This window comes from Engystomops pustulosus, chromosome 4, assembly GCF_040894005.1.
Source record: "Engystomops pustulosus chromosome 4, aEngPut4.maternal, whole genome shotgun sequence".
In the NCBI taxonomy this organism is placed as follows: domain Eukaryota; kingdom Metazoa; phylum Chordata; class Amphibia; order Anura; family Leptodactylidae; genus Engystomops; species Engystomops pustulosus.
In genome coordinates, this window is record NC_092414.1 from 6500552 (window position 1) to 6527971 (window position 27420).

The 27420-nt window shown below is 46.7% G+C and overlaps 2 protein-coding genes across 8 annotated transcripts in view; one reads left to right on the top strand and one right to left on the bottom strand.

Annotated features, from left to right (window-relative positions):
* CACNA1C (calcium voltage-gated channel subunit alpha1 C) overlaps window positions 1-8298 on the bottom strand; it is a 245397-nt gene extending 237099 nt beyond the window's left edge. For all 6 annotated transcript variants that reach the window (XM_072144910.1, XM_072144908.1, XM_072144907.1 and 3 more), the window contains exon 1: window positions 8086-8298. In XM_072144910.1, coding sequence (XP_072001011.1) covers window positions 8086-8224 — 139 coding nt within the window. In that variant the 5' untranslated portion in view covers window positions 8225-8298. The remainder of the gene's footprint in view (window positions 1-8085) is intronic.
* On the top strand, window positions 4429-23153 carry DCP1B (decapping mRNA 1B). Of its 2 annotated transcripts, none has more exons than XM_072144916.1 (9): window positions 4429-4664; window positions 5179-5219; window positions 6135-6262; window positions 18835-18901; window positions 18985-19117; window positions 19415-19546; window positions 19678-20331; window positions 20411-20638; window positions 22705-23153. In XM_072144916.1, exons 1-9 carry the CDS (start codon window positions 4518-4520, stop codon window positions 22783-22785), a joined length of 1611 nt encoding a protein of 536 aa, XP_072001017.1. In that variant the 5' UTR covers window positions 4429-4517; the 3' UTR covers window positions 22786-23153. The 2 variants fall into 2 exon arrangements, with proteins under 2 accessions (XP_072001017.1, XP_072001016.1); XM_072144915.1 differs by having other exon boundaries at window positions 20408-20638; window positions 22705-23152.
* The last annotated feature ends 4267 nt before the right edge of the window (window positions 23154-27420 follow it).

The following is a 27420-nucleotide window of genomic DNA, read 5'->3' on the forward strand; positions in this document are numbered from 1 at the left end:
ACATTATACCTCACCTACTCATCTACTGATAGCATGAGGCATGGGGCACATTATACCTCACCTACTCATCTACTGATAGCATGAGGCATGGGGCACATTATACCTCCACTACTCCTCTACTGATAGCATGAGGCATGGGGCACATTATACCTCACCTACTCCTCTACTGATAGCATGAGGCATGGGGCACATTATACCTCACCTACTCCTCTACTGATAGCATGAGGCATGGGGCACATTATACCTCACCTACTCATCTACTGATAGCATGGGGCACATTATACCTCACCTACTCCTCTACTGATAGCATGGGGCACATTATACCTCACCTACTCATCTACTGATAGCATGGGGCACATTATACCTCACCTACTCCTCTACTGATAGCATGAGGCATGGGGCACATTATACCTCACCTACTCATCTACTGATAGCATGAGGCATGGGGCACATTATACCTCACCTACTCATCTACTGATAGCATGAGGCATGGGGCACATTATACCTCACCTACTCCTCTACTTATAGCATGAGGCATGGGGCACATTATACCTCACCTACTCATCTACTGATAGCATGAGGCATGGGGCACATTATACCTCACCTACTCCTCTACTGATAGCATGAGGCATGGGGCACATTATACCTCACCTACTCATCTACTGATAGCATGGGGCACATTATACCTCACCTACTCCTCTACTGATAGCATGAGGCATGGGGCACATTATACCTCACCTACTCATCTACTGATAGCATGAGGCATGGGGCACATTATACCTCACCTACTCATCTACTGATAGCATGAGGCATGGGGCACATTATACCTCACCTACTCATCTACTGATAGCATGAGGCATGGGGCACATTATACCTCACCTACTCATCTACTGATAGCATGAGGCATGGGGCACATTATACCTCACCTACTCATCTACTGATAGCATGGGGCACATTATACCTCACCTACTCATCTACTGATAGCATGAGGCATGGGGCACATTATACCTCACCTACTCATCTACTGATAGCATGGGGCACATTATACCTCACCTACTCATCTACTGATAGCATGAGGCACATTATACCTCACCTACTGATAGCATGAGGCATGGGGCACATTATACCTCACCTACTCATCTACTGATAGCATGAGGCACATTATACCTCACCTACTCATCTACTGATAGCATGAGGCATGGGGCACATTATACCTCACCTACTCATCTACTGATAGCATGAGGCATGGGGCACATTATACCTCCCCTACTCATCTACTGATAGCATGAGGCATGAGGCACATTATACCTCACCTACTCATCTACTGATAGCATGAGGCATGGGGCACATTATACCTCCCCTACTCATCTACTGATAGCATGAGGCATGAGGCACATTATACCTCCACTACTCCTCTACTGATAGCATGAGGCATGAGGCACATTATACCTCACCTACTCATCTACTGATAGCATGGGGCACATTATACCTCACCTACTCCTCTACTGATAGCATGAGGCATGGGGCACATTATACCTCACCTACTCATCTACTGATAGCATGAGGCATGGGGCACATTATACCTCACCTACTCATCTACTGATAGCATGAGGCATGGGGCACATTATACCTCACCTACTCATCTACTGATAGCATGAGGCATGGGGCACATTATACCTCACCTACTCATCTACTGATAGCATGAGGCATGGGGCACATTATACCTCACCTACTCATCTACTGATAGCATGAGGCATGGGGCACATTATACCTCACCTACTCATCTACTGATAGCATGAGGCATGGGGCACATTATACCTCACCTACTCATCTACTGATAGCATGAGGCATGGGGCACATTATACCTCACCTACTCATCTACTGATAGCATGGGGCACATTATACCTCACCTACTCCTCTACTGATAGCATGAGGCACATTATACCTCACCTACTCATCTACTGATAGCATGAGGCATGGGGCACATTATACCTCACCTACTCCTCTACTGATAGCATGAGGCATGGGGCACATTATACCTCACCTACTCCTCTACTGATAGCATGAGGCATGGGGTACATTATACCTCACCTACTCATCTACTGATAGCATGAGGCATGGGGCACATTATACCTCACCTACTCATCTACTGATAGCATGAGGCACGGGGCACATTATACCTCACCTACTCCTCTACTGATAGCATGAGGCACATTATACCTCACCTACTCATCTACTGATAGCATGAGGCACATTATACCTCACCTACTCCTCTACTGATAGCATGGGGCACATTATACCTCACCTACTGATAGCATGAGGCATGGGGCACATTATACCTCACCTACTCCTCTACTGATAGCATGAGGCATGGGGCACATTATACCTCACCTACTCCTCTACTGATAGCATGAGGCATGGGGCACATTATACCTCACCTACTCCTCTACTGATAGCATGAGGCATGGGGCACATTATACCTCACCTACTCCTCTACTGATAGCATGAGGCATGGGGCACATTATACCTCACCTACTCCTCTACTGATAGCATGAGGCATGGGGCACATTGTACCTCACCTACTCATCTACTGATAGCATGAGGCATGGGGCACATTATACCTCCACTACTCCTCTACTGATAGCATGAGGCATGGGGCACATTATACCTCACCTACTCATCTACTGATAGCATGAGGCATGGGGTACATTATACCTCACCTACTCATCTACTGATAGCATGAGGCATGGGGCACATTATACCTCACCTACTCATCTACTGATAGCATGAGGCATGGGGCACATTATACCTCACCTACTCATCTACTGATAGCATGAGGCATGGGGCACATTATACCTCACCTACTCCTCTACTGATAGCATGAGGCATGGGGCACATTATACCTCACCTACTCATCTACTGATAGCATGAGGCATGGGGCACATTATACCTCACCTACTCATCTACTGATAGCATGAGGCATGGGGCACATTATACCTCACCTACTCCTCTACTGATAGCATGAGGCATGGGGCACATTATACCTCACCTACTCCTCTACTGATAGCATGAGGCACATTATACCTCACCTACTCCTCTACTGATAGCATGAGGCATGGGGCACATTATACCTCACCTACTCCTCTACTGATAGCATGAGGCACATTATACCTCACCTACTCATCTACTGATAGCATGAGGCATGGGGCACATTATACCTCACCTACTCATCTACTGATAGCATGAGGCATGGGGCACATTATACCTCACCTACTCATCTACTGATAGCATGAGGCATGGGGCACATTATACCTCACCTACTCATCTACTGATAGCATGAGGCATGGGGCACATTATACCTCACCTACTCATCTACTGATAGCATGAGGCATGAGGCACATTATACCTCACCTACTCATCTACTGATAGCATGAGGCATGGGGCACATTATACCTCACCTACTCATCTACTGATAGCATGAGGCATGGGGCACATTATACCTCACCTACTCATCTACTGATAGCATGAGGCATGGGGCACATTATACCTCACCTACTCCTCTACTGATAGCATGAGGCATGGGGCACATTATACCTCACCTACTCCTCTACTGATAGCATGAGGCATGGGGCACATTATACCTCACCTACTCCTCTACTGATAGCATGAGGCACATTATACCTCACCTACTCCTCTACTGATAGCATGAGGCATGGGGCACATTATACCTCCACTACTCCTCTACTGATAGCATGAGGCATGGGGCACATTATACCTCACCTACTCCTCTACTGATAGCATGAGGCATGGGGCACATTATACCTCACCTACTCCTCTACTGATAGCATGAGGCATGGGGCACATTATACCTCACCTACTCATCTACTGATAGCATGAGGCATGGGGCACATTATACCTCACCTACTCATCTACTGATAGCATGAGGCATGGGGCACATTATACCTCACCTACTCCTCTACTGATAGCATGAGGCACATTATACCTCACCTACTCATCTACTGATAGCATGAGGCACGGGGCACATTGTACCTCATGTAGAGGCGGCCATATTGCCTGTTCCTTAGCTTCTCTCTCTTGGTTGCTATGGGAAACTACTGCCCCTCGGTGCTCTGGTCTCCATTACTCTCCCCTTAGTGGACAACCAATCACATGACAGATTACATCTCCCTAGTATAATGTCATCCTGGCTTTCATAGGTCGCTCTGGTCTCCATTACTCTAGTCTGGCGACCTGGAGATAGATATATATATTATAAACCTCCCTAAAATATATAATTAATAAAAATAGAAAGACAAAATGGTAAAAAAAAAAAATCAATAATAAAACCAGCAAAAATGTAGAATTAAAAAAAAAATAAATGGAAAAATATAATTGTGTTAATGCGCATGCGTCACGCGGTGGCGTCTCCGCACTCCGTGGTGATGGCGCTCGGCGCTCCGCTCAGTGTCCTGGCTCGGCGCTCCGCTCTCATGTCTGGCGGCAGGGGCTGAGGGAAGATGGCGGCGCCCGGGATGGTTCCTCTGGGCCGGGGACTGGACATCAGCCTGGCGGCGCTGCGGCGGCAGGACCCGTACATCCAGGGCATCGTGGACGTGGCCAGCCAGGTGGCGCTCTACTCCTTCAGCCACAAGGCCAATGAGTGGGTGAGTGACCGCAGTAGGCCGCAGCCTCGGCCTTTCCTGAGAGATGCTGCCGGGCACCGCGCGCCACAGCCGGGGTTTGTCACTTTACATGATTATTGTCTCCTGAAACACTCTGTGCTGCTGCTGTGAAGTATGGACTTGGCTCTACCCCTGAGTTGTATTGTCCCTGTCTCCCCCACGTGAGCAGCTCTCTGCTGCTGAAACACTCTGTGCTGCTGTGAAGTATGGAATTAGCAGCTCTCTGCTGCTGACATCCTCTGTGCTGCTGTGAGTTTTCTCCTGCCCCTGTGTAGGACCTTCTTTCTAGGGGTCTGTTCACAGGCAGCTATTAATCTGTCCATGTGTATAAAAGCTGCAGAGACCAATGTGTGATTTCTATCCATCCAGGACCAAGGAGAGCGCCCCCTGCTGTACATAATCACACAGCACAGTCATGCTCAGGAGTGGCTGATAACAGGGAGCACTAGCAGAGTAAGCTCAGGACATGTCATTCATGTTGACTTTTGTCTTTCAGGAGAAAACGGATGTGGAGGGGACGCTGTTTGTGTACACGAGGTGAGCTCAGACTTGTCACAGCTGAGGGGCTGTTACAGAGGCCCCTGATAAGGCTATTTACAGCAGCGCCTTCTCTCTATGTATGGTCCTGTGTGTCAGCGTTATCTCCCCTCCTGCGGGGTCTTGTCTGTACGAACTGCACATGAAGAGAGTGTGAGCTGAGCGACAGACGTGTGAGGCAGCCTCCCCCTAGAACAGAGATGGTTAGGTGCTGGGCACCCACATTCCTGTAACATCATGTCATACACTCCTCACATCCAAAGCCGCATCAGGTCATACACTCCACTCACATCCAAAACCGCATCAGGTCATACACTCCACTCACATCCAAAGCCGCATCATGTCCTACACTCCACTCACATCCAAAGCCGCATCATGTAAGTGGAGTGTATGACATCAAAAGCTGCATCATGTCCTACACTCGACTCACATCCAAAGCTGCATCATGTAAGTGGAGTGTATGACATCCAAAGCTGCCGCATCATGTCCTACACTCCACTCACATCCAAAGCTGCATCTTGTAACATCAGGTCATACACTCCACTCTCATCCAAAGCTGGTAACATCATGTCGCAAAGGCCCCTCACATCAAAGCTGTCCCCTGTAACATTATGTCATATACTCCACTCGCATCCGAAGCTGCACCCTGTAACATTGTCTCACACTTCAGTCACTCACATCCATTCATCTTCTTAGTAACATCATAGGAGCTCATCCTCCTCCCCCCAGATGTGTGGCCTCCTCCTCCTCTGACATACTCTGTGCTGCTGTGGATTTGGCACTCACAAAGATCTAGACACCCCCCCCCCCCCTTCCCTAGATAACATGTCCTGTCTGCAGCAGGGTCTCTGTGCCTGCACATTGCCTTACATTGGATTGATAGGTTTGTCTCATGCTCCTCCCCTTTCCTCATAGGTCCGCCTCCCCCAAACATGGCTTCACCATCATGAACCGGCTGAGCATGGAGAACTGCACGGAGCCCATTACTAAGGACCTGGAGTTTCAGCTGCAGGACCCCTTCCTCCTGTACAGAAACGCCAGATGTGAGTATGACTCGTGCCTGGGGGAGCAAGGGGGCGGAGCCACAGGGGAGGGGCTACATTCAGTGACAGCAAGCAGTCAGGAGGGGGTCCAGTAGGGGGAGTACTTCATGTGTTGGTGCAGCGGCTCAGAGGTAAGTCCTTACATCCCCGGAGCACCCCCAGGGGACGGCCTCTCAGTGACAGCAGCGGAGCCGCCCCCCGCGCACAGCGAGCAGCTGCCGCGCTAATTACTGGGAGCGCGAGTATAAATATAGGGGAGCCGCCTGCCCCCGGGGCACCTCGTCTTATTACACCACCCTGTGCACCATAAGTGTCAGTGATCACTGCCGGCCTGGAGTTCTCTTCCTCCGCCAGGAAGATGGAAATTGTGAGAGATTTTTGATAAATCGGCAAAGTATAAAATAAATTCTGACATTCCACATGAAGAATCCACCGTCGCGGCTGCTGCAGAGTTTCTGGCTTGTTTTCTGCTATTTGCATGTAATTGCCGCCTTCCGTGACAGCGCAGCCTACGGCGAGAGTCACATCGCCAGAGAGACAGCGCACGATTGTAAGGAGATAAACACGCGGCGCAGAGCCCGAGCCACACCATTGTTCTCACACTTGGCAACTTTCTCCTGTGACAATCAGGAGGTTCACGTCTTATTAATAATCAGTAATCACCGCAAACCGGGGGAGGGGCTCCCGTCACCCGCACAAAGCAACCGCGGGGCACCACGAGACGTATACAGCAGTAGTAATAGTGTGATAGAGCGCTGCTCTGGAGGACATAGCAGGTCTCAGGGCGCCCTCTACTGGTACATACATGACATTACTTATCCTGTACTGATCCTGAGTTACATCCTGTATTATACTCCAGAGCTGCACCCACTATTCTGCTGCTGGTGCAGTCACTGTGTACATACATGACATTACTTATCCTGTACTGATCCTGAGTTACATCCTGTATTATACCCCAGAGCTGCACTCACTATTCTGCTGCTGGTGCAGTCACTGTGTACATACATGACATTACTTATCCTGTACTGATCCTGAGTTACATCCTGTATTATACCCCAGAGCTGCGCTCACTATTCTGCTGCTGGTGCAGTCACTGTGTACATACATGACATTACTTATCCTGTACTGATCCTGAGTTACATCCTGTATTATACCCCAGAGCTGCACTCACTATTCTGCTGCTGGTGCAGTCAATGTGTGCATACATGACATTACTTATCCTGTACTGATCCTGAGTTACATCCTGTATTATACTCCAGAGCTGCACTCACTATTCTGCTGCTGGTGCAGTCACTGTACATACATGACATTACTTATCCTGTACTGATCCTGAGTTACATCCTGTATTATACTCCAGAGCTGCACTCACTATTCTGCTGCTGGTGCAGTCACTGTGTACATACATGACATTACTTATCCTGTACTGATCCTGAGTTACATCCTGTATTATACCCCAGAGCTGCACTCACTATTCTGCTGCTGGTGCAGTCACTGTGTACATACATGACATTACTTATCCTGTACTGATCCTGAGTTACATCCTGTATTATACCCCAGAGCTGCACTCACTATTCTGCTGCTGGTGCAGTCACTGTGTACATACATGACATTACTTATCCTGTACTGATCCTGAGTTACATCCTGTATTATACCCCAGAGCTGCACTCACTATTCTGCTGCTGGTGCAGTCACTGTGTACATACATGACATTACTTATCCTGTACTGATCCTGAGTTACATCCTGTATTATACCCCAGAGCTGCACTCACTATTCTTCTGGTCTCCTAGTCTTACATATAGCACAGTAATAAGTAATGACTTACCTCCTGGGGGTACGTGGATGTAGTCCAGCTCTGCCTCAGTCACTACGTTTCCCCTCCAGAACACGCTGGGTCTGGGTGCTGCATCCCTGGGCATGGGCCGGTAGGTGGCCGTAGCCTGACGTATGAAGGAGTGGAACATCTTGCTGTCCTGGGTGTAGTGTACGGATGGTGCTGGGATCAGTGCAGTGTCCCGGGAGCCATCATACTGCAGAATAGAGTCCAGAGACGCCCCAGACTAGTCGCCCGTAATCTCGCCCCTCCCCCGTCCTGTGGAGTTTTACTGATTGTGACCTGAGCGGAGATTGGTTTTCGTCCCCCTGTCACTGAGGCTCTTCACATGGTCGTGAGGAGGTCTGTGTCCTGTCACTAACACTGATAGCTGCAGGGGGCACAACTCTGATAGAGGGTATGCAAGGGGGCGTTACATAGGACTGCAGGACACATCTACTACATGATCTGTACTCAGAGATATCACTGTGTTATCTGTGGTGTTACATAGGACTGCAGGACACATCTACTACATGATCTGTACTCAGAGATATCACTGTGTTATCTGTGGTGTTACATAGGACTGCAGGTCACATCTACTACATGATCTGTACTCAGAGATATCACTGTGTTATCTGTGATGTTACATGGGACTGCAGGACACATCTACTACATGATCTGTATTCAGAGATATCACTGTGTTATCTGTGGTGTTACATGGGACTGCAGGACACATCTACTACATGATCTGTACTCAGAGATATCACTGTGTTATCTGTGCTGTTACATAGGACTGCAGGACCCATCTACTACATGATCTGTACTCAGAGATATCACTGTGTTATCTGTGGTGTTACATAGGACTGCAGGACACATCTACTACATGATCTGTACTCAGAGATATCACTGTGTTATCTGTGGTGTTACATGGGACTGCAGGTCACATCTACTACATGACCTGTACTCAGAGATATCACTGTGTTATCTGTGGTGTTACATAGGACTGCAGGACACATCTACTACATGATCTGTACTCAGAGATATCACTGTGTTATCTGTGGTGTTACATAGGACTGCAGGACACATCTACTACATGATCTGTACTCAGAGATATCACTGTGTTATCTGTGGTGTTACATAGGACTGCAGGACACATCTACTACATGATCTGTACTCAGAGATATCACTGTGTTATCTGTGGTGTTACATGGGACTGCAGGATACATCTACTACATGATCTGTACTCAGAGATATCACTGTGTTATCTGTGGTGTTACATGGGACTGCAGGACACATCTACTACATGATCTGTACTCAGAGATATCACTGTGTTATCTGTGGTGTTACATAGGACTGCAGGACACATCTACTACATGATCTGTACTCAGAGATATCACTGTGTTATCTGTGCTGTTACATAGGACTGCAGGACACATCTACTACATGATCTGTACTCAGAGATATCACTGTGTTATCTGTGCTGTTACATAGGACTGCAGGACACATCTACTACATGATCTGTACTCAGAGATATCACTGTGTTATCTGTGGTGTTACATAGGACTGCAGGACACATCTACTACATGATCTGTACTCAGAGATATCACTGTGTTATCTGTGGTGTTACATAGGACTGCAGGATACATCTACTACATGATCTGTACTCAGAGATATCACTGTGTTATCTGTGGTGTTACATGGGACTGCAGGGCACATCTACTACATGATCTGTACTCAGAGATATCACTGTGTTATCTGTGGTGTTACATAGGACTGCAGGTCACATCTACTACATGATCTGTGCTCAGAGATATCACTGTGTTATCTGTGGTGTTACATAGGACTGCAGGTCATATCTACTACATGATCTGTGCTCAGAGATATCACTGTGTTATCTGTGGTGTTACATAGGACTGCAGGACCCATCTACTACATGATCTGTACTCAGAGCTATCACTGTGTTATCTGTGGTGTTACATAGGACTGCAGGACACATCTACTACATGATCTGTACTCAGAGATATCACTGTGTTATCTGTGGTGTTACATAGGACTGCAGGACCCATCTACTACATGATCTGTACTCAGAGATATATCACTGTGTTATCTGTGGTGTTACATAGGACTGCAGGACACATCTACTACATGATCTGTACTCAGGGATATCACTGTGTTATCTGTGCTGTTACATGGGACTGCAGGACACATCTACTACATGATCTGTACTCAGAGATATCACTGTGTTATCTGTGGTGTTACATAGGACTGCAGGTCATATCTACTACATGATCTGTGCTCAGAGATATCACTGTGTTATCTGTGCTGTTACATAGGACTGCAGGACACATCTACTACATGATATGTACTCAGAGATATCACTGTGTTATCTGTGGTGTTACATAGGACTGCAGGACACATCTACTACATGATCTGTACTCAGAGATATCACTGTGTTATCTGTGGTGTTACATAGGACTGCAGGTCACATCTACTACATGATCTGTACTCAGAGATATCACTGTGTTATCTGTGGTGTTACATAGGACTGCAGGACACATCTACTACATGATCTGTACTCAGAGATATCACTGTGTTATCTGTGGTGTTACATGGGACTGCAGGTCACATCTACTACATGATCTGTACTCAGAGATATCACTGTGTTATCTGTGGTGTTACATAGGACTGCAGGACACATCTACTACATGATCTGTACTCAGAGATATCACTGTGTTATCTGTGGTGTTACATAGGACTGCAGGACACATCTACTACATGATCTGTACTCAGAGATATCACTGTGTTATCTGTGGTGTTACATAGGACTGCAGGACACATCTACTACATGATCTGTACTCAGAGATATCACTGTGTTATCTGTGGTGTTACATAGGACTGCAGGACACATCTACTACATGATCTGTACTCAGAGATATCACTGTGTTATCTGTGGTGTTACATAGGACTGCAGGACACATCTACTACATGATCTGTACTCAGAGATATCACTGTGTTATCTGTGGTGTTACATAGGACTGCAGGACACATCTACTACATGATCTGTACTCAGAGATATCACTGTGTTATCTGTGGTGTTACATAGGACTGCAGGGCACATCTACTACATGATCTGTACTCAGAGATATCACTGTGTTATCTGTGGTGTTACATGGGACTGCAGGGCACATCTACTACATGATCTGTACTCAGAGATATCACTGTGTTATCTGTGGTGTTACATAGGACTGCAGGTCACATCTACTACATGATCTGTACTCAGAGATATCACTGTGTTATCTGTGGTGTTACATGGGACTGCAGGACACATCTACTACATGATCTGTACTCAGAGCTATCACTGTGTTATCTGTGGTGTTACATAGGACTGCAGGACACATCTACTACATGATCTGTACTCAGAGATATCACTGTGTTATCTGTGGTGTTACATAGGACTGCAGGACACATCTACTACATGATCTGTACTCAGAGATATCACTGTGTTATCTGTGGTGTTACATGGGACTGCAGGGCACATCTACTACATGATCTGTACTCAGAGATATCACTGTGTTTTCTGTGGTGTTACATAGGACTGCAGGATACATCTACTACATGATCTGTACTCAGAGATATCACTGTGTTATCTGTGGTGTTACATGGGACTGCAGGGCACATCTACTACATGATCTGTACTCAGAGATATCACTGTGTTATCTGTGGTGTTACATAGGACTGCAGGACACATCTACTACATGATCTGTACTCAGAGATATCACTGTGTTATCTGTGGTGTTACATAGGACTGCAGGTCACATCTACTACATGATCTGTACTCAGAGATATCACTGTGTTATCTGTGCTGTTACATAGGACTGCAGGACACATCTACTACATGATCTGTACTCAGAGATATCACTGTGTTATCTGTGGTGTTACATAGGACTGCAGGACACATCTACTACATGATCTGTACTCAGAGATATCACTGTGTTATCTGTGGTGTTACATAGGACTGCAGGACACATCTACTACATGATCTGTACTCAGAGATATCACTGTGTTATCTGTGCTGTTACATAGGACTGCAGGACACATCTACTACATGATCTGTACTCAGAGATATCACTGTGTTATCTGTAGTGTTACATAGGACTGCAGGTCACATCTACTACATGATCTGTACTCAGAGATATCACTGTGTTATCTGTGGTGTTACATAGGACTGCAGGACACATCTACTACATGATATGTACTCAGAGATATCACTGTGTTATCTGTGGTGTTACATAGGACTGCAGGACACATCTACTACATGATCTGTACTCAGAGATATCACTGTGTTATCTGTGGTGTTACATAGGACTGCAGGACACATCTACTACATGATCTGTACTCAGAGATATCACTGTGTTATCTGTGGTGTTACATAGGACTGCAGGACACATCTACTACATGATCTGTACTCAGAGATATCACTGTGTTATCTGTGCTGTTACATAGGACTGCAGGACACATCTACTACATGATCTGTACTCAGAGATATCACTGTGTTATCTGTGGTGTTACATAGGACTGCAGGACACATCTACTACATGATCTGTACTCAGAGCTATCACTGTGTTATCTGTGGTGTTACATAGGACTGCAGGTCACATCTACTACATGATCTGTACTCAGAGATATCACTGTGTTATCTGTGGTGTTACATAGGACTGCAGGACACTACTACATGATCTGTACTCAGAGATATCACTGTGTTATCTGTGGTGTTACATAGGACTGCAGGTCACATCTACTACATGATCTGTACTCAGAGATATCACTGTGTTATCTGTGGTGTTACATAGGACTGCAGGACACATCTACTACATGATCTGTACTCAGAGATATCACTGTGTTATCTGTGGTGTTACATAGGACTGCAGGTCACATCTACTACATGATCTGTGCTCAGAGATATCACTGTGTTATCTGTGCTGTTACATGGGACTGCAGGACACATCTACTACATGATCTGTACTCAGAGATATCACTGTGTTATCTGTGGTGTTACATAGGACTGCAGGACACATCTACTACATGATCTGTACTCAGAGATATCACTGTGTTATCTGTGGTGTTACATAGGACTGCAGGACACATCTACTACATGATCTGTACTCAGAGATATCACTGTGTTATCTGTGCTGTTACATGGGACTGCAGGACACATCTACTACATGACCTGTACTCAGAGATATCACTGTGTTATCTGTGGTGTTACATAGGACTGCAGGACACATCTACTACATGATCTGTACTCAGAGATATCACTGTGTTATCTGTGGTGTTACATAGGACTGCAGGATACATCTACTACATGATCTGTACTCAGAGATATCACTGTGTTATCTGTGGAGTTACATAGGACTGCAGGACACATCTACTACATGATCTGTACTCAGAGATATCACTGTGTTATCTGTGGTGTTACATAGGACTGCAGGTCACACCTACTACATGATCTGTACTCAGAGATATCACTGTGTTATCTGTGGTGTTACATAGGACTGCAGGACACATCTACTACATGATCTGTACTCAGAGATATCACTGTGTTATCTGTGGTGTTACATAGGACTGCAGGACACATCTACTACATGATCTGTACTCAGAGATATTACTGTGTTATCTGTGGTGTTACATAGGACTGCAGGACACATCTACTACATGATCTGTACTCAGAGATATCACTGTGTTATCTGTGGTGTTACACAGGACTGCAGGACACATCTACTACATGATCTGTACTCAGAGATATCACTGTGTTATCTGTGGTGTTACATAGGACTGCAGGTCACATCTACTACATGATCTGTACTCAGAGATATCACTGTGTTATCTGTGGTGTTACATAGGACTGCAGCACACATCTACTACATGATCTGTACTCAGAGATATCACTGTGTTATCTGTGGTGTTACATAGGACTGCAGGACACATTTACTACATGATCTGTACTCAGAGATATCGCTGTGTTATCTGTGGTGTTACATAGGACTGCAGGACACATCTACTACATGATCTGTACTCAGAGATATCACTGTGTTATCTGTGGTGTTACATAGGACTGCAGGTCACACCTACTACATGCTATGTACTCAGAGATATCACTGTGTTATCTGTGGTGTTACATAGGACTGCAGGACACATCTACTACATGATCTGTACTCAGAGATATCACTGTGTTATCTGTGCTGTTACATGGGACTGCAGGACATATCTACTACATGATCTGTACTCAGAGATATCACTGTGTTATCTGTGGTGTTACATAGGACTGCAGGTCACATCTACTACATGATCTGTACTCAGAGATATCACTGTGTTATCTGTGGTGTTACATAGGACTGCAGGTCACATCTATTACATGATCTGTACTCAGAGATATCACTGTGTTATCTGTGCTGTTACATAGGACTGCAGGACACATCTACTACATGATCTGTACTCAGAGAGATATCACTGTGTTATCTGTGGTGTTACATAGGACTGCACTGTGTTATCTGTGGTGTTACATAGGACTGCAGGACACATCTACTACATGATCTGTACTCAGAGATATCACTGTGTTATCTGTGGTGTTACATAGGACTGCAGGACACATCTACTACATGATCTGTACTCAGAGATATCACTGTGTTATCTGTGCTGTTACATAGGACTGCAGGACACATCTACTACATGATCTGTACTCAGAGATATCACTGTGTTATCTGTGCTGTTACATGGGACTGCAGGACACATCTACTACATGATCTGTACTCAGAGATATCACTGTGTTATCTGTGGTGTTACATGGGACTGCAGGATACATCTACTACATGATCTGTACTCAGAGATATCACTGTGTTATCTGTGGTGTTACATGGGACTGCAGGACACATCTACTACATGATCTGTACTCAGAGATATCACTGTGTTATCTGTGGTGTTACATAGGACTGCAGGACACATCTACTACATGATCTGTACTCAGAGATATCACTGTGTTATCTGTGGTGTTACATAGGACTGCAGGTCACATCTACTACATGATCTGTACTCAGAGATATCACTGTGTTATCTGTGCTGTTACATAGGACTGCAGGACACATCTACTACATGATCTGTACTCAGAGATATCACTGTGTTATCTGTGGTGTTACATAGGACTGCAGGACACATCTACTACATGATCTGTACTCAGAGATATCACTGTGTTATCTGTGGTGTTACATAGGACTGCAGGTCACATCTACTACATGATCTGTACTCAGAGATATCACTGTGTTATCTGTGGTGTTACATAGGACTGCAGGACACATCTACTACATGATCTGTACTCAGAGATATCACTGTGTTATCTGTGGTGTTACATAGGACTGCAAGACACATCTACTACATGATCTGTACTCAGAGATATCACTGTGTTATCTGTGCTGTTACATAGGACTGCAGGACACATCTACTACATGATCTGTACTCAGAGATATCACTGTGTTATCTGTGGTGTTACATGGGACTGCAGGATACATCTACTACATGATCTGTACTCAGAGACATCACTGTGTTATCTGTGGTGTTACATAGGACTGCAGGTCACATCTACTACATGATCTGTACTCAGAGATATCACTGTGTTATCTGTGGTGTTACATAGGACTGCAGGACACATCTACTACATGATCTGTACTCAGAGATATCACTGTGTTATCTGTGGTGTTACATAGGACTGCAGGACACATCTACTACATGATCTGTACTCAGAGATATCACTGTGTTATCTGTGGTGTTACATAGGACTGCAGGACACATCTACTACATGATCTGTACTCAGAGATATCACTGTGTTATCTGTGGTGTTACATAGGACTGCAGGACACATCTACTACATGATCTGTACTCAGAGATATCACTGTGTTATCTGTGGTGTTACATAGGACTGCAGGACACATCTACTACATGATCTGTACTCAGAGATATCACTGTGTTATCTGTGGTGTTACATGGGACTGCAGGACACATCTACTACATGATCTGTACTCAGAGATATCACTGTGTTATCTGTGGTGTTACATAGGACTGCAGGACACATCTACTACATGATCTGTACTCAGAGATATCACTGTGTTATCTGTGGTGTTACATAGGACTGCAGGTCACATCTACTACATGACCTGTACTCAGGGAGATATCACTGTGTTATCTGTGGTGTTACATAGGACTGCAGGACACATCTACTACATGATCTGTACTCAGAGATATCACTGTGTTATCTGTGGTGTTACATAGGACTGCAGGACACATCTACTACATGATCTGTACTCAGAGATATCACTGTGTTATCTGTGGTGTTACATAGGACTGCAGGACACATCTACTACATGATCTGTACTCAGAGATATCACTGTGTTATCTGTGGTGTTACATAGGACTGCAGGACACATCTACTACATGATCTGTACTCAGAGATATCACTGTGTTATCTGTGGTGTTACATAGGACTGCAGGACACATCTACTACATGATCTGTACTCAGAGATATCACTGTGTTATCTGTGGTGTTACATAGGACTGCAGGTCACATCTACTACATGATCTGTACTCAGAGATATCACTGTGTTATCTGTGGTGTTACATAGGACTGCAGGACACATCTACTACATGATCTGTACTCAGAGATATCACTGTGTTATCTGTGGTGTTACATAGGACTGCAGGACACATCTACTACATGATCTGTACTCAGAGATATCACTGTGTTATCTGTGGTGTTACATAGGACTGCAGGTCACATCTACTACATGATCTGTACTCAGAGATATCACTGTGTTATCTGTGGTGTTACATAGGACTGCAGGACACATCTACTACATGATCTGTACTCAGAGATATCACTGTGTTATCTGTGGTGTTACATAGGACTGCAGGACACATCTACTACATGATCTGTACTCAGAGATATCACTGTGTTATCTGTGGTGTTACATAGGACTGCAGGACACATCTACTACATGATCTGTACTCAGAGATATCACTGTGTTATCTGTGGTGTTACATGGGACTGCAGGGCACATCTACTACATGATCTGTACTCAGAGATATCACTGTGTTATCTGTGGTGTTACATAGGACTGCAGGACACATCTACTACATGATCTGTACTCAGAGATATCACTGTGTTATCTGTGGTGTTACATAGGACTGCAGGACACATCTACTACATGATCTGTACTCAGACCGATATCACTGTGTTATCTGTGGTGTTACATGGGACTGCAGGACACATCTACTACATGATCTGTACTCAGAGATATCACTGTGTTATCTGTGGTGTTACATAGGACTGCAGGACACATCTACTACATGATCTGTACTCAGAGATATCACTGTGTTATCTGTGGTGTTACATAGGACTGCAGGACACATCTACTACATGATCTGTACTCAGAGATATCACTGTGTTATCTGTGGTGTTACATAGGACTGCAGGTCACATCTACTACATGATCTGTACTCAGAGATATCACTGTGTTATCTGTGGTGTTACATGGGACTGCAGGACACATCTACTACATGATCTGTACTCAGAGATATCACTGTGTTATCTGTGGTGTTACATAGGACTGCAGGACACATCTACTACATGATCTGTACTCAGAGATATCACTGTGTTATCTGTGGTGTTACATAGGACTGCAGGACACATCTACTACATGATCTGTACTCAGAGATATCACTGTGTTATCTGTGGTGTTACATAGGACTGCAGGACACATCTACTACATGATCTGTACTCAGAGATATCACTGTGTTATCTGTGGTGTTACATAGGACTGCAGGACACATCTACTACATGATCTGTACTCAGAGATATCACTGTGTTATCTGTGGTGTTACATAGGACTGCAGGACACATCTACTACATGATCTGTACTCAGAGATATCACTGTGTGATCTGTGGTGTTACATGGGACTGCACTGTGTGATCTGTGGTGTTACATGGGACTGCACTGTGTGATCTGTGGTGTTACATGGGACTGCACTGTGTGATCTGTGGTGTTACATGGGACTGCACTGTGTGATCTGTGGTGTTACATGGGACTGCACTGTGTGATCTGTGGTGTTACATGGGACTGCACTGTGTGATCTGTGGTGTTACATGGGACTGCACTGTGTGATCTGTGGTGTTACATGGGACTGCACTGTGTGATCTGTGGTGTTACATGGGACTGCACTGTGTGATCTGTGGTGTTACATGGGACTGCACTGTGTGATCTGTGGTGTTACATGGGACTGCACTGTGTGATCTGTGGTGTTACATGGGACTGCACTGTGTGATCTGTGGTGTTACATGGGACTGCAGGTCACTATAAGCGTAGCATGGGGCTTGTGTAGAGTCTGCTCTGCTACATCTGTATAGCTGCAGCGCCCCCTGGTGTTCCTCTTTGTAGATCCCTTGGTTCCCCTCCTTGCTCTGCGGGTGCTAGTGGGACGGGTGCCCGCTCAGAGTGTGGCAGAGATGTCACAGGGGTCGGGCTGGCACCGGGTCAGGGGTTCTGATCCGATGGAAAATCACTTCTCTTTGCACGAGTCCTGATAATGTGATGCCAGCACAATCCCTGGCGGGGGTCCAGCATGCCCCGGGGTGTGAGGATACCAGGGGACACCATAGTCTGCTTCCCTGCCGTAGTCGTAGTCAGAGGCCGCCCCTGATTATGTTTCTTTCTCCTGCAGTTCTGATTTATGGGATCTGGTTCTACAATAAGGACGAATGCCAAAGACTGGCAGAGCTGATGAAAAAGTAAGGACAGCGCCCCCCGCAGGCTGCACCTATAAGGTAATGACGCTTTCTGCAGAGGTGTCGTAACATTTGCATCTGTTCAGTTTGACGCAGCAGGAGCAGCTGAAGGCTCAGCACTTGTCCGGGGTCGGGGTGTCCCCCATGAACCTGAACTCAGAGGGGAAGGAGGTGGATATCCTGCAGATGCTGAACAAGGCCAAAGACGAGTACACCAAGGTCAGTGAAGGTCGCAGGCCGGCTCTTAAGGGGACGCGTGTAAGTTACCTGATGCCGGGGTTAATCTCGCTCCTTCCTGAGGCTTTGTTACAATGTATCAGTCTGGGGTCCGGTAGTTCAGCTCAATGTAACTTGTCATGACTGGGTACAAATGTAGCAAACCCTCAGCTGTGAGAAAGATAAGATCATTGACATCCTTGTTATTCCAGTGTCCCTCCTTAAAGGGGATGTCTACGATGACAGTATCAATGTTGTTGTGTTTTTCCTATTCGCGGATCCTCGATGTCTCCGTTGCAGTGTAAACCGAGTTCAGAGCCGAAGATGATGAGCGGCTCCTCCGCCATCCACACCAACCCCAACCTCATCAAGCCCATCGCCGTGAAGCCCAGCGACGCCGCCCCGCAGGTGACAGGCGGGCATCACAACAAGGTGACTTATTATGGGGGGTCTCTAGGGAGGTGGAAGGGAACGATTATACTTATACTCTAGTCACATCCAGAGCTGCATTCAGAATTGTGGGATATGTAGCCTCTCCAGTCACTCAGTCTCTGTTCACACAGCCGGCTGACCCGGAGCCGCAGCATCTGTCCCTCAGCGCCCTGTTTGGAAAAACGAAAAGTTTGGATCAGAGAGAGCCCCCCTCAGCGCATCAGACGGTGGTCCGCTCCTTGTCTTACGAGGATACGGCGCGGCCCCCCGAAGTCTGTGACAAGCAGCTGTGTCCGGCCCTCCAGAAGCTGCTGCACCCCGTGGTGGAGGTCCCAGAGAACCAGCCCAATGGCGCCCCCATCCCACCCGGAGACGTCTTCAGCAGCCTGTTCTTACCAATGGAAGACAGCGCCCCCTGTGGCCAGGAAAACGTATGTGCAGGGGATTATCTACTCCATAAGCTACACGGCCAGCACTCCATGGTGCCCCCCCAGGATCTAGGACCCTCAGCCGCGGCACAGAAAGTAATGGGGAGCGCACCCCTTCATTACTATGAACAGAACCAAAGGACCCCCACATCAGCCGCCCCTGGACTTCCCCCCTCACACCCTCCACCTACAGGGGGGGTCTCTCCCCAGGAATTTATGAAGAAATTGAATCTCGTGCATCAGGAGCAACAACTACAGATGACCCCCAAACCCGCAATGGCTGCCAAATTCCCAGTCGTTACTCAGGGGGCACCGAAACCGCCCTGGGCCGAGAAGAACAACAACCCGCTGCTTCAGGTAATGACCACTGGGGAGCGCTCTCCTCCTCCTGCTGACCTCAGTGACTAATGCATTGTGTATTTATGTGTACCAGCAGGTAATATCCCCCCAGAGGATCCCCGCCACAGTGTCCCCCTCCTTCCTGCTGTCCCCCGCAGTGTTTGCACAGACCAGCACAAGTGACGCCAAAAACACCCCTCAACCTGCTAAGGAACCCCCACTCGCTGTGACCAACCTGCTCCTGCCCCTACATGACACCCCCAGTGTCCACAGCAGTGTCCTCACCAGGAGCCAGCTACAGGGAACCTTGTTACACCTCATCCAGGTAAGAGCTCCCCCAAAGGGAACCTGTCAGCTGGTGTGTCCATACAGACTGTAGCCAGGGTTATGTATTGTCCCTGGGGAGATGTGTAATCATACCTCACACTGCTGTGCTCTGTGCTCTCTGCAGCCAGGGTTATGTATTGTCCCTGGAGAGATGTGTAATCAGACCTCACACTGCTGTGCTCTGTGCTCTCTGCAGCCAGTGTTATGTATTGTCCCTGGAGAGATGTGCAATCAGACCTCACACTGCTGTGCTCTGTGCTCTCTGCAGCCAGTGTTATGTACTGTCCCTGGAGAGATGTGTAATCAGACCTCACACTGCTGTGCTCTGTGCTCTCTGCAGCCAGTTTTATGTATTGTCCCTAGAGAGATGTGTAATCAGACCTCACACTGCTGTGCTCTGTGCTCTCTGCAGCCAGTGTTATGTAATGTCCCTGGAGAGATGTGTAATCAGACCTCACACTGCTGTGCTCTGTGCTCTCTGCAGCCAGTGTTATGTACTGTCCCTGGAGAGATGTGTAATCAGACCTCACACTGCTGTGCTCTGTGCTCTCTGCAGCCAGTGCTATGTATTGTCCCTGGAGAGATGTGTAATCAGACCTCACACTGCTGTGCTCTGTGCTCTCTGCAGCCAGTGTTATGTAATGTCCCTGGAGAGATGTGTAATCAGACCTCACACTGCTGTGCTCTGTGCTCTCTGCAGCCAGTGTTATGTATTGTCCCTAGAGAGATGTGTAATCAGACCTCACGCTGCTGTGCTCTGTGCTCTCTGCAGCCAGTGTTATGTATTGTCCCTGGAGAGAATGTGTAATCAGACCTCACACTGCTGTGCTCTGTGCTCTCTGCAGCCAGTGTTATGTAATGTCCCTGGACAGATGTGTTATCAGACCTCACACTGCTGTGCTCTGTGCTCTCTGCAGCCAGTGTTATGTATTGTCCCTGGAGAGATGTGTGATCAGACCTCACACTGCTGTGCTCTGTGCTCTCTGCAGATAGTGTTATGTATTGTCCCTGGAGAGATGTGTAATCAGACCTCACACTGCTGTGCTCTGTGCTCTCTGCAGCCAGTGTTATGTATTGTCCCTGGAGAGATGTGTGATCAGACCTCACACTGCTGTGCTCTGTGCTCTGTGCAGCCAGTGTTATGTATTGTCCCTGGAGAGATGTGTAATCAGACCTCACACTGCTGTGCTCTCTGCAGCCAGTGTTATGTACTGTCCCTGGAGAGATGTGTAATCAGACCTCACACTGCTGTGCCCTGTGCTCTCTGCAGCCAGTGTTATGTAATGTCCCTGGAGAGATGTGTAATCAGACCTCACACTGCTGTGCTCTCTGCAGCCAGTGTTATGTATTGTCCCTGGAGAGATGTGTAATCAGACCTTACACTGCTGTGCTCTGTGCTCTCTGCAGCCAGTGTTATGTATTGTCCCTGGAGAGATGTGTAATCAGACCTCACACTGCTGTGCTCTGTGCTCTCTGCAGCCAGTGTTATGTACTGTCCCTGGAGAGATGTGTAATCAGACCTTACACTGCTGTGCTCTGTGCTCTCTGCAGCCAGTGTTATGTATTGTCCCTGGAGAGATGTGTAATCAGACCTTACACTGCTGTGCTCTGTGCTCTCTGCAGCCAATGTTATGTATTGTCCCTGGAGAGATGTGTAATCAGACCTCACACTGCTGGGCTCTGTGCTCTCTGCAGCCAGTGTTATGTATTGTCCCTGGAGAGATGTGTAATCAGACCTCACACTGCTGTGCTCTGTGCTCTCTGCAGCCAGTGTTATGTATTGTCCCTGGAGAGATGTGTAATCAGATCTTAGTGTATGTTGTTAGTAGCAGCAGGACTGTGATATATGGAGTTATACTTGTGATGTGTCCTCACACTGCTGTGCTTTTATCATTGTGCTCTGCACAGCGCCTCTGAGTGACTGTGTTTGTATTAAACCAGAAACCTCCTACTTGCTCTGAGAAGTGTGTGCAGGAGTGCACAGAGCACAGCAGTGTGAGGACATGATCCCAGTGCATGTGGAGGACCTGCTCAGCAGCTTAACCCTTTATCTTCTCTCTGCAGAACGATGAGAACTTCCTGAACAGCATCTACGAGGCGTACGTGTCGGTCCTGACCAGAGGGGGCGCCACCAAGAACCAGTGATGCTCCAGGGCTGGAGGCCGATGTGCAGGGACCGAGCGCAATGTTCTGCCTTTTACTGTGTGTTTTATATCCTGGTCACATGACCGGAGGACGCGGCCTGCGGGATCCACCGCGCACTCTTTATATTCTGCTGTAGGAGTCCGGCGCGGAGATTTTTAGATGTAGATAAAGTTATTTTTTACAAATCGCAAGGAGAGAGAATTATCTATTTTTCTTGGAAAGCGCCAAAAAAAGGAAATGAAAAGCTATAATCATAATGACCACTAGAGGGAGCCAGAGGAACAGGACAGACATCACTGCATGTACAGGGGATACAATCTATTACTCTCTGTTATCAGCCATTACATCCCGGGGAGAGGAGACTGTACAGGGGGGATACAATCTATTACTCTCTGTTATCAGCCATTACACCCCGGGGAGAGGAGACTGTACAGGGGGATACAATCTATTACTCTCTGTTATCAGCCATTACACCCCGGGGAGAGGAGACTGTACAGGGGGATACAATCTATTACTCTCTGTTATCAGCCATTACATCCCGGGGAGAGGAGACTGTACAGGGGGGGATACAATCTATTACTCTCTGTTATCAGCCATTACATCCCGGGGAGAGGAGACTGTACAGGGGGATACAATCTATTACTCTCTGTTATCAGCCATTACACCCCGGGGAGAGGAGACTGTACAGGGGGGGATACAATCTATTACTCTCTGTTATCAGCCATTACACCCCGGGGAGAGGAGACTGTACAGGAGGGGATACAATCTATTACTCTCTGTTATCAGCCATTACATCCCGGGGAGAGGAGACTGTACAGGGGGGATACAATCTATTACTCTCTGTTATCAGCCATTACATCCCGGGGAGAGGAGACTGTACAGGGGGGATACAATCTATTACTCTCTGTTATCAGCCATTACATCCCGGGGAGAGGAGACTGTACAGGGGGGGATACAATCTATTACTCTCTGTTATCAGCCATTACACCCCGGGGAGAGGAGACTGTACAGGGGGATACAATCTATTACTCTCTGTTATCAGCCATTACATCCCGGGGGGAGGAGACTGTACAGGGGGGATACAATCTATTACTCTCTGTTATCAGCCATTACACCCCGGGGGGAGGAGACTGTACAGGGGGGGATACAATCTATTACTCTCTGTTATCAGCCATTACACCCCGGGGAGAGGAGACTGTACAGGGGGGGGATACAATCTATTACTCTCTGTTATCAGCCATTACACCCCGGGGAGAGGAGACTGTACAGGGGGGATACAATCTATTACTCTCTGTTATCAGCCATTACACCCCGGGGAGAGGAGACTGTACAGGGGGGGATACAATCTATTACTCTCTGTTATCAGCCATTACACCCCGGGGAGAGGAGACTGTACAGGGGGGGATACAATCTATTACTCTCTGTTATCAGCCATTACACCCCGGGGAGAGGAGACTGTACAGGGGGGATACAATCTATTACTCTCTGTTATCAGCCATTACACCCCGGGGAGAGGAGACTGTACAGGGGGGGATACAATCTATTACTCTCTGTTATCAGCCATTACACCCCGGGGAGAGGAGACTGTACAGGGGGGGATACAATCTATTACTCTCTGTTATCAGCCATTACACCCCGGGGAGAGGAGACTGTACAGGGGGGGATACAATCTATTACTCTCTGTTATCAGCCATTACACCCCGGGGAGAGGAGACTGTACAGGGGGATACAATCTATTACTCTCTGTTATCAGCCATTACACCCCGGGGAGAGGAGACTGTACAGGGGGGATACAATCTATTACTCTCTGTTATCAGCCATTACATCCCGGGGAGAGGAGACTGTACAGGGGGATACAATCTATTACTCTCTGTTATCAGCCCCTGAGTATTTTTTGGTTCCGCTCGTGCTATTCGCTGCTATTTTTAATAAATTTTCCTATTCTTTGGCCTCGGGGCTCTTGTATTTCTTGTGGATGCGTCTTTTCTCATCCTGATCCTCCTGGTTCTTTTCCTGGCTCTCCACCGGTTTTGGACCGGGTTGTAGGGCTGGGTCCTCCCTTATGGCCCGGATTCTCTGTATCCTCCTTCCCTCAGGTATTCCTGGCCCCGGATGCTTCCTCCGTGTATTTGGACATGTTGGCCGTGTGATCCGCATGTATCCGGGTGCGGTGGGGCCCGGCGCTGGTTGCTGGTCCTGGTCCTGGTCCGTGACTCACAGCACATACATGGAGAGATGGGAGCGCTGATCCAGACAGTGGATATATTTATAGATTATCTGTGTCATGGAACAAGATGAGATCCAGAACCTCCGGCCCAGTCCGTCTCCTCCGTGTATGAATGGAGCCCGGCCTCACACATCATCCATACATCCCGCTATCTCCTATACATCCATCTCTGTCCCCGGCCTCTGCACTTGCACTCACATCATGTAGCTTGGCGGCAGCGGCTGATGGGAGGAGTAGTCCTGTGGGATCTGGGTTTGTAATGAAGATTAATTAGAGGAGAAGTGAGGATGTAATTGCGGCCGCTGGAGACGTTCACTGCTGAGGGCTGATTAAATAAAAGGCAGCACTAACCACCGGGGAGCAGGACCCTGCCCAGGGATGTGCCGCCATGTAGTACACACTATGGGATGTATACGGTATATACTAGTGTGCTGATCTCCGGTCCCTACACCTCGGTGTGCCCCCATAATGTGCAGTGTATCCCCTGACGCCTCCTCCTCTGCACTTCTCTACTTTCTCGTGTTTCTGACCCCATATACCCGGAGCTGATGATAATACGGGCACCCCGGGCTCATGGTCACACGATGCCCTCAGCACATGTGATACTGCCCCGGAGACATCTATAAGAACTGCCCGGCCCGAAACTTCCAACATCCCGAAACTGCAGCACCAAAACAAAGGGAGGACACAGGAGCCTTGTGAGGTGTTACCATGTTATGTGTGTGTCCAACACAGTACTACTACTACTATTCTATATATATATATATAAGGGTACAGCACTACTACTACTCCTATTCTATATGTAGGGGTACAGCACTACTACTCCTATCCTGTATATATGGGGACAGTACAGTACTACTACTCCTATTCTGTATATATGGGGACAGTACAGTACTACTACTCCTATTCTGTATATATGGGCACAGTACAGTACTACTACTCCTATCCTGTATATATGGAGACAGTACAGTACTACTACTCCTATTCTGTATATATGGACACAGCACAGTACTACTACTCCTATCCTGTATATATGGGCACAGTACAGTACTACTACTCCTATCCTGTAGATATGGACACAGCACAGTACTACTACTCCTATCCTGTAGATATGGGCACAGTACAGTACTACTACTCCTATTCTGTATATATGGGGACAGTACTACTCCTATCCTGTATATATGGACACAGCACAGTACTACTACTCCTATCCTGTATATATGGGGACAGTACAGTACTACTACTCCTATTCTGTATATATGGGGACAGTACAGTACTACTACTCCTATCCTGTGTATATGAGCACAGTACTACTACTCCTATCCTGTATATATGGACACAGCACAGTACTACTACTCCTATTCTGTATATATGGGCACAGTACAGTACTACTACTCCTATTCTGTATATATGGGGCACAGAACAGTACTACTACTCCTATCCTGTATATATGGGCACAGTACAGTACTACTACTCCTATCCTGTATATATGGGGACAGTACAGTACTACTACTCCTATCCTGTATATATGGGTACAGCACAGTACTACTACTCCTATTCTGTATATATGGGCATAGCACAGTACTACTACTCCTATTCTGTATATATGGGCACAGCACAGTACTACTACTCCTATCCTGTATATATATCGAACATAGTCCTACTACTCCTATCCTGTATATATGGGCACAGTACTACTACTCCTATCCTGTATAAATCGACACAGTACTACTACTCCTATCCTGTATATATGGGCACAGCACAGTACTACTACTCCTATCCTGTAAATATGGGCACAGCACAGTACTACTACTCCTATCCTGTATATATGGACACAGTACAGTACTACTTCTCCTATTCTGTATATATGGGGACAGTACAGTACTACTACTCCTATCCTGTATATATGGACACAGCACAGTACTACTACTCCTATCCTGTATATATGGGGACAGTACAGTACTACTACTCCTATTCTGTATATATGGGGACAGTACAGTACTACTACTCCTATCCTGTATATATGTTCACAGCACAGCACAGTACTACTACTCCTATCCTGTATATATGGGCACAGTACTACTACTCCTATCCTGTATATATATCGCACATAGTACTACTACTCCTATTCTGTATATATGGGCACAGCACAGTACTACTACTCCTATCCTGTACATATGAGCACAGCACAGTACTACTACTCCTATCCTGTATATATGAGCACAGCACAGTACTACTACTCCTATCCTGTATATATGAGCACAGTACTACTCCTCCTATCCTGTATATATGGACACAGCACAGTACTACTACTCCTATCCTGTATATATGAGCACAGTACTACTACTCCTATCCTGTATATATGGACACATCACAGTACTACTACTCCTATCCTGTATATATGAGCA

Bases quoted from the DNA above. Each gene is read 5' to 3' on its own strand.
- DCP1B (XM_072144915.1), top strand. From the start codon at position 4,518: ATGGCGGCGCCCGGGATGGTTCCTCTGGGCCGGGGACTGGACATCAGC. The intron at 19,118-19,414 runs GTCAGTGAAGGT...TCTCCGTTGCAG, and splicing joins CCAAAGACGAGTACACCAAG to TGTAAACCGAGTTCAGAGCC. The intron at 19,547-19,677 runs GTGACTTATTAT...CTGTTCACACAG, and splicing joins CAGGCGGGCATCACAACAAG to CCGGCTGACCCGGAGCCGCA.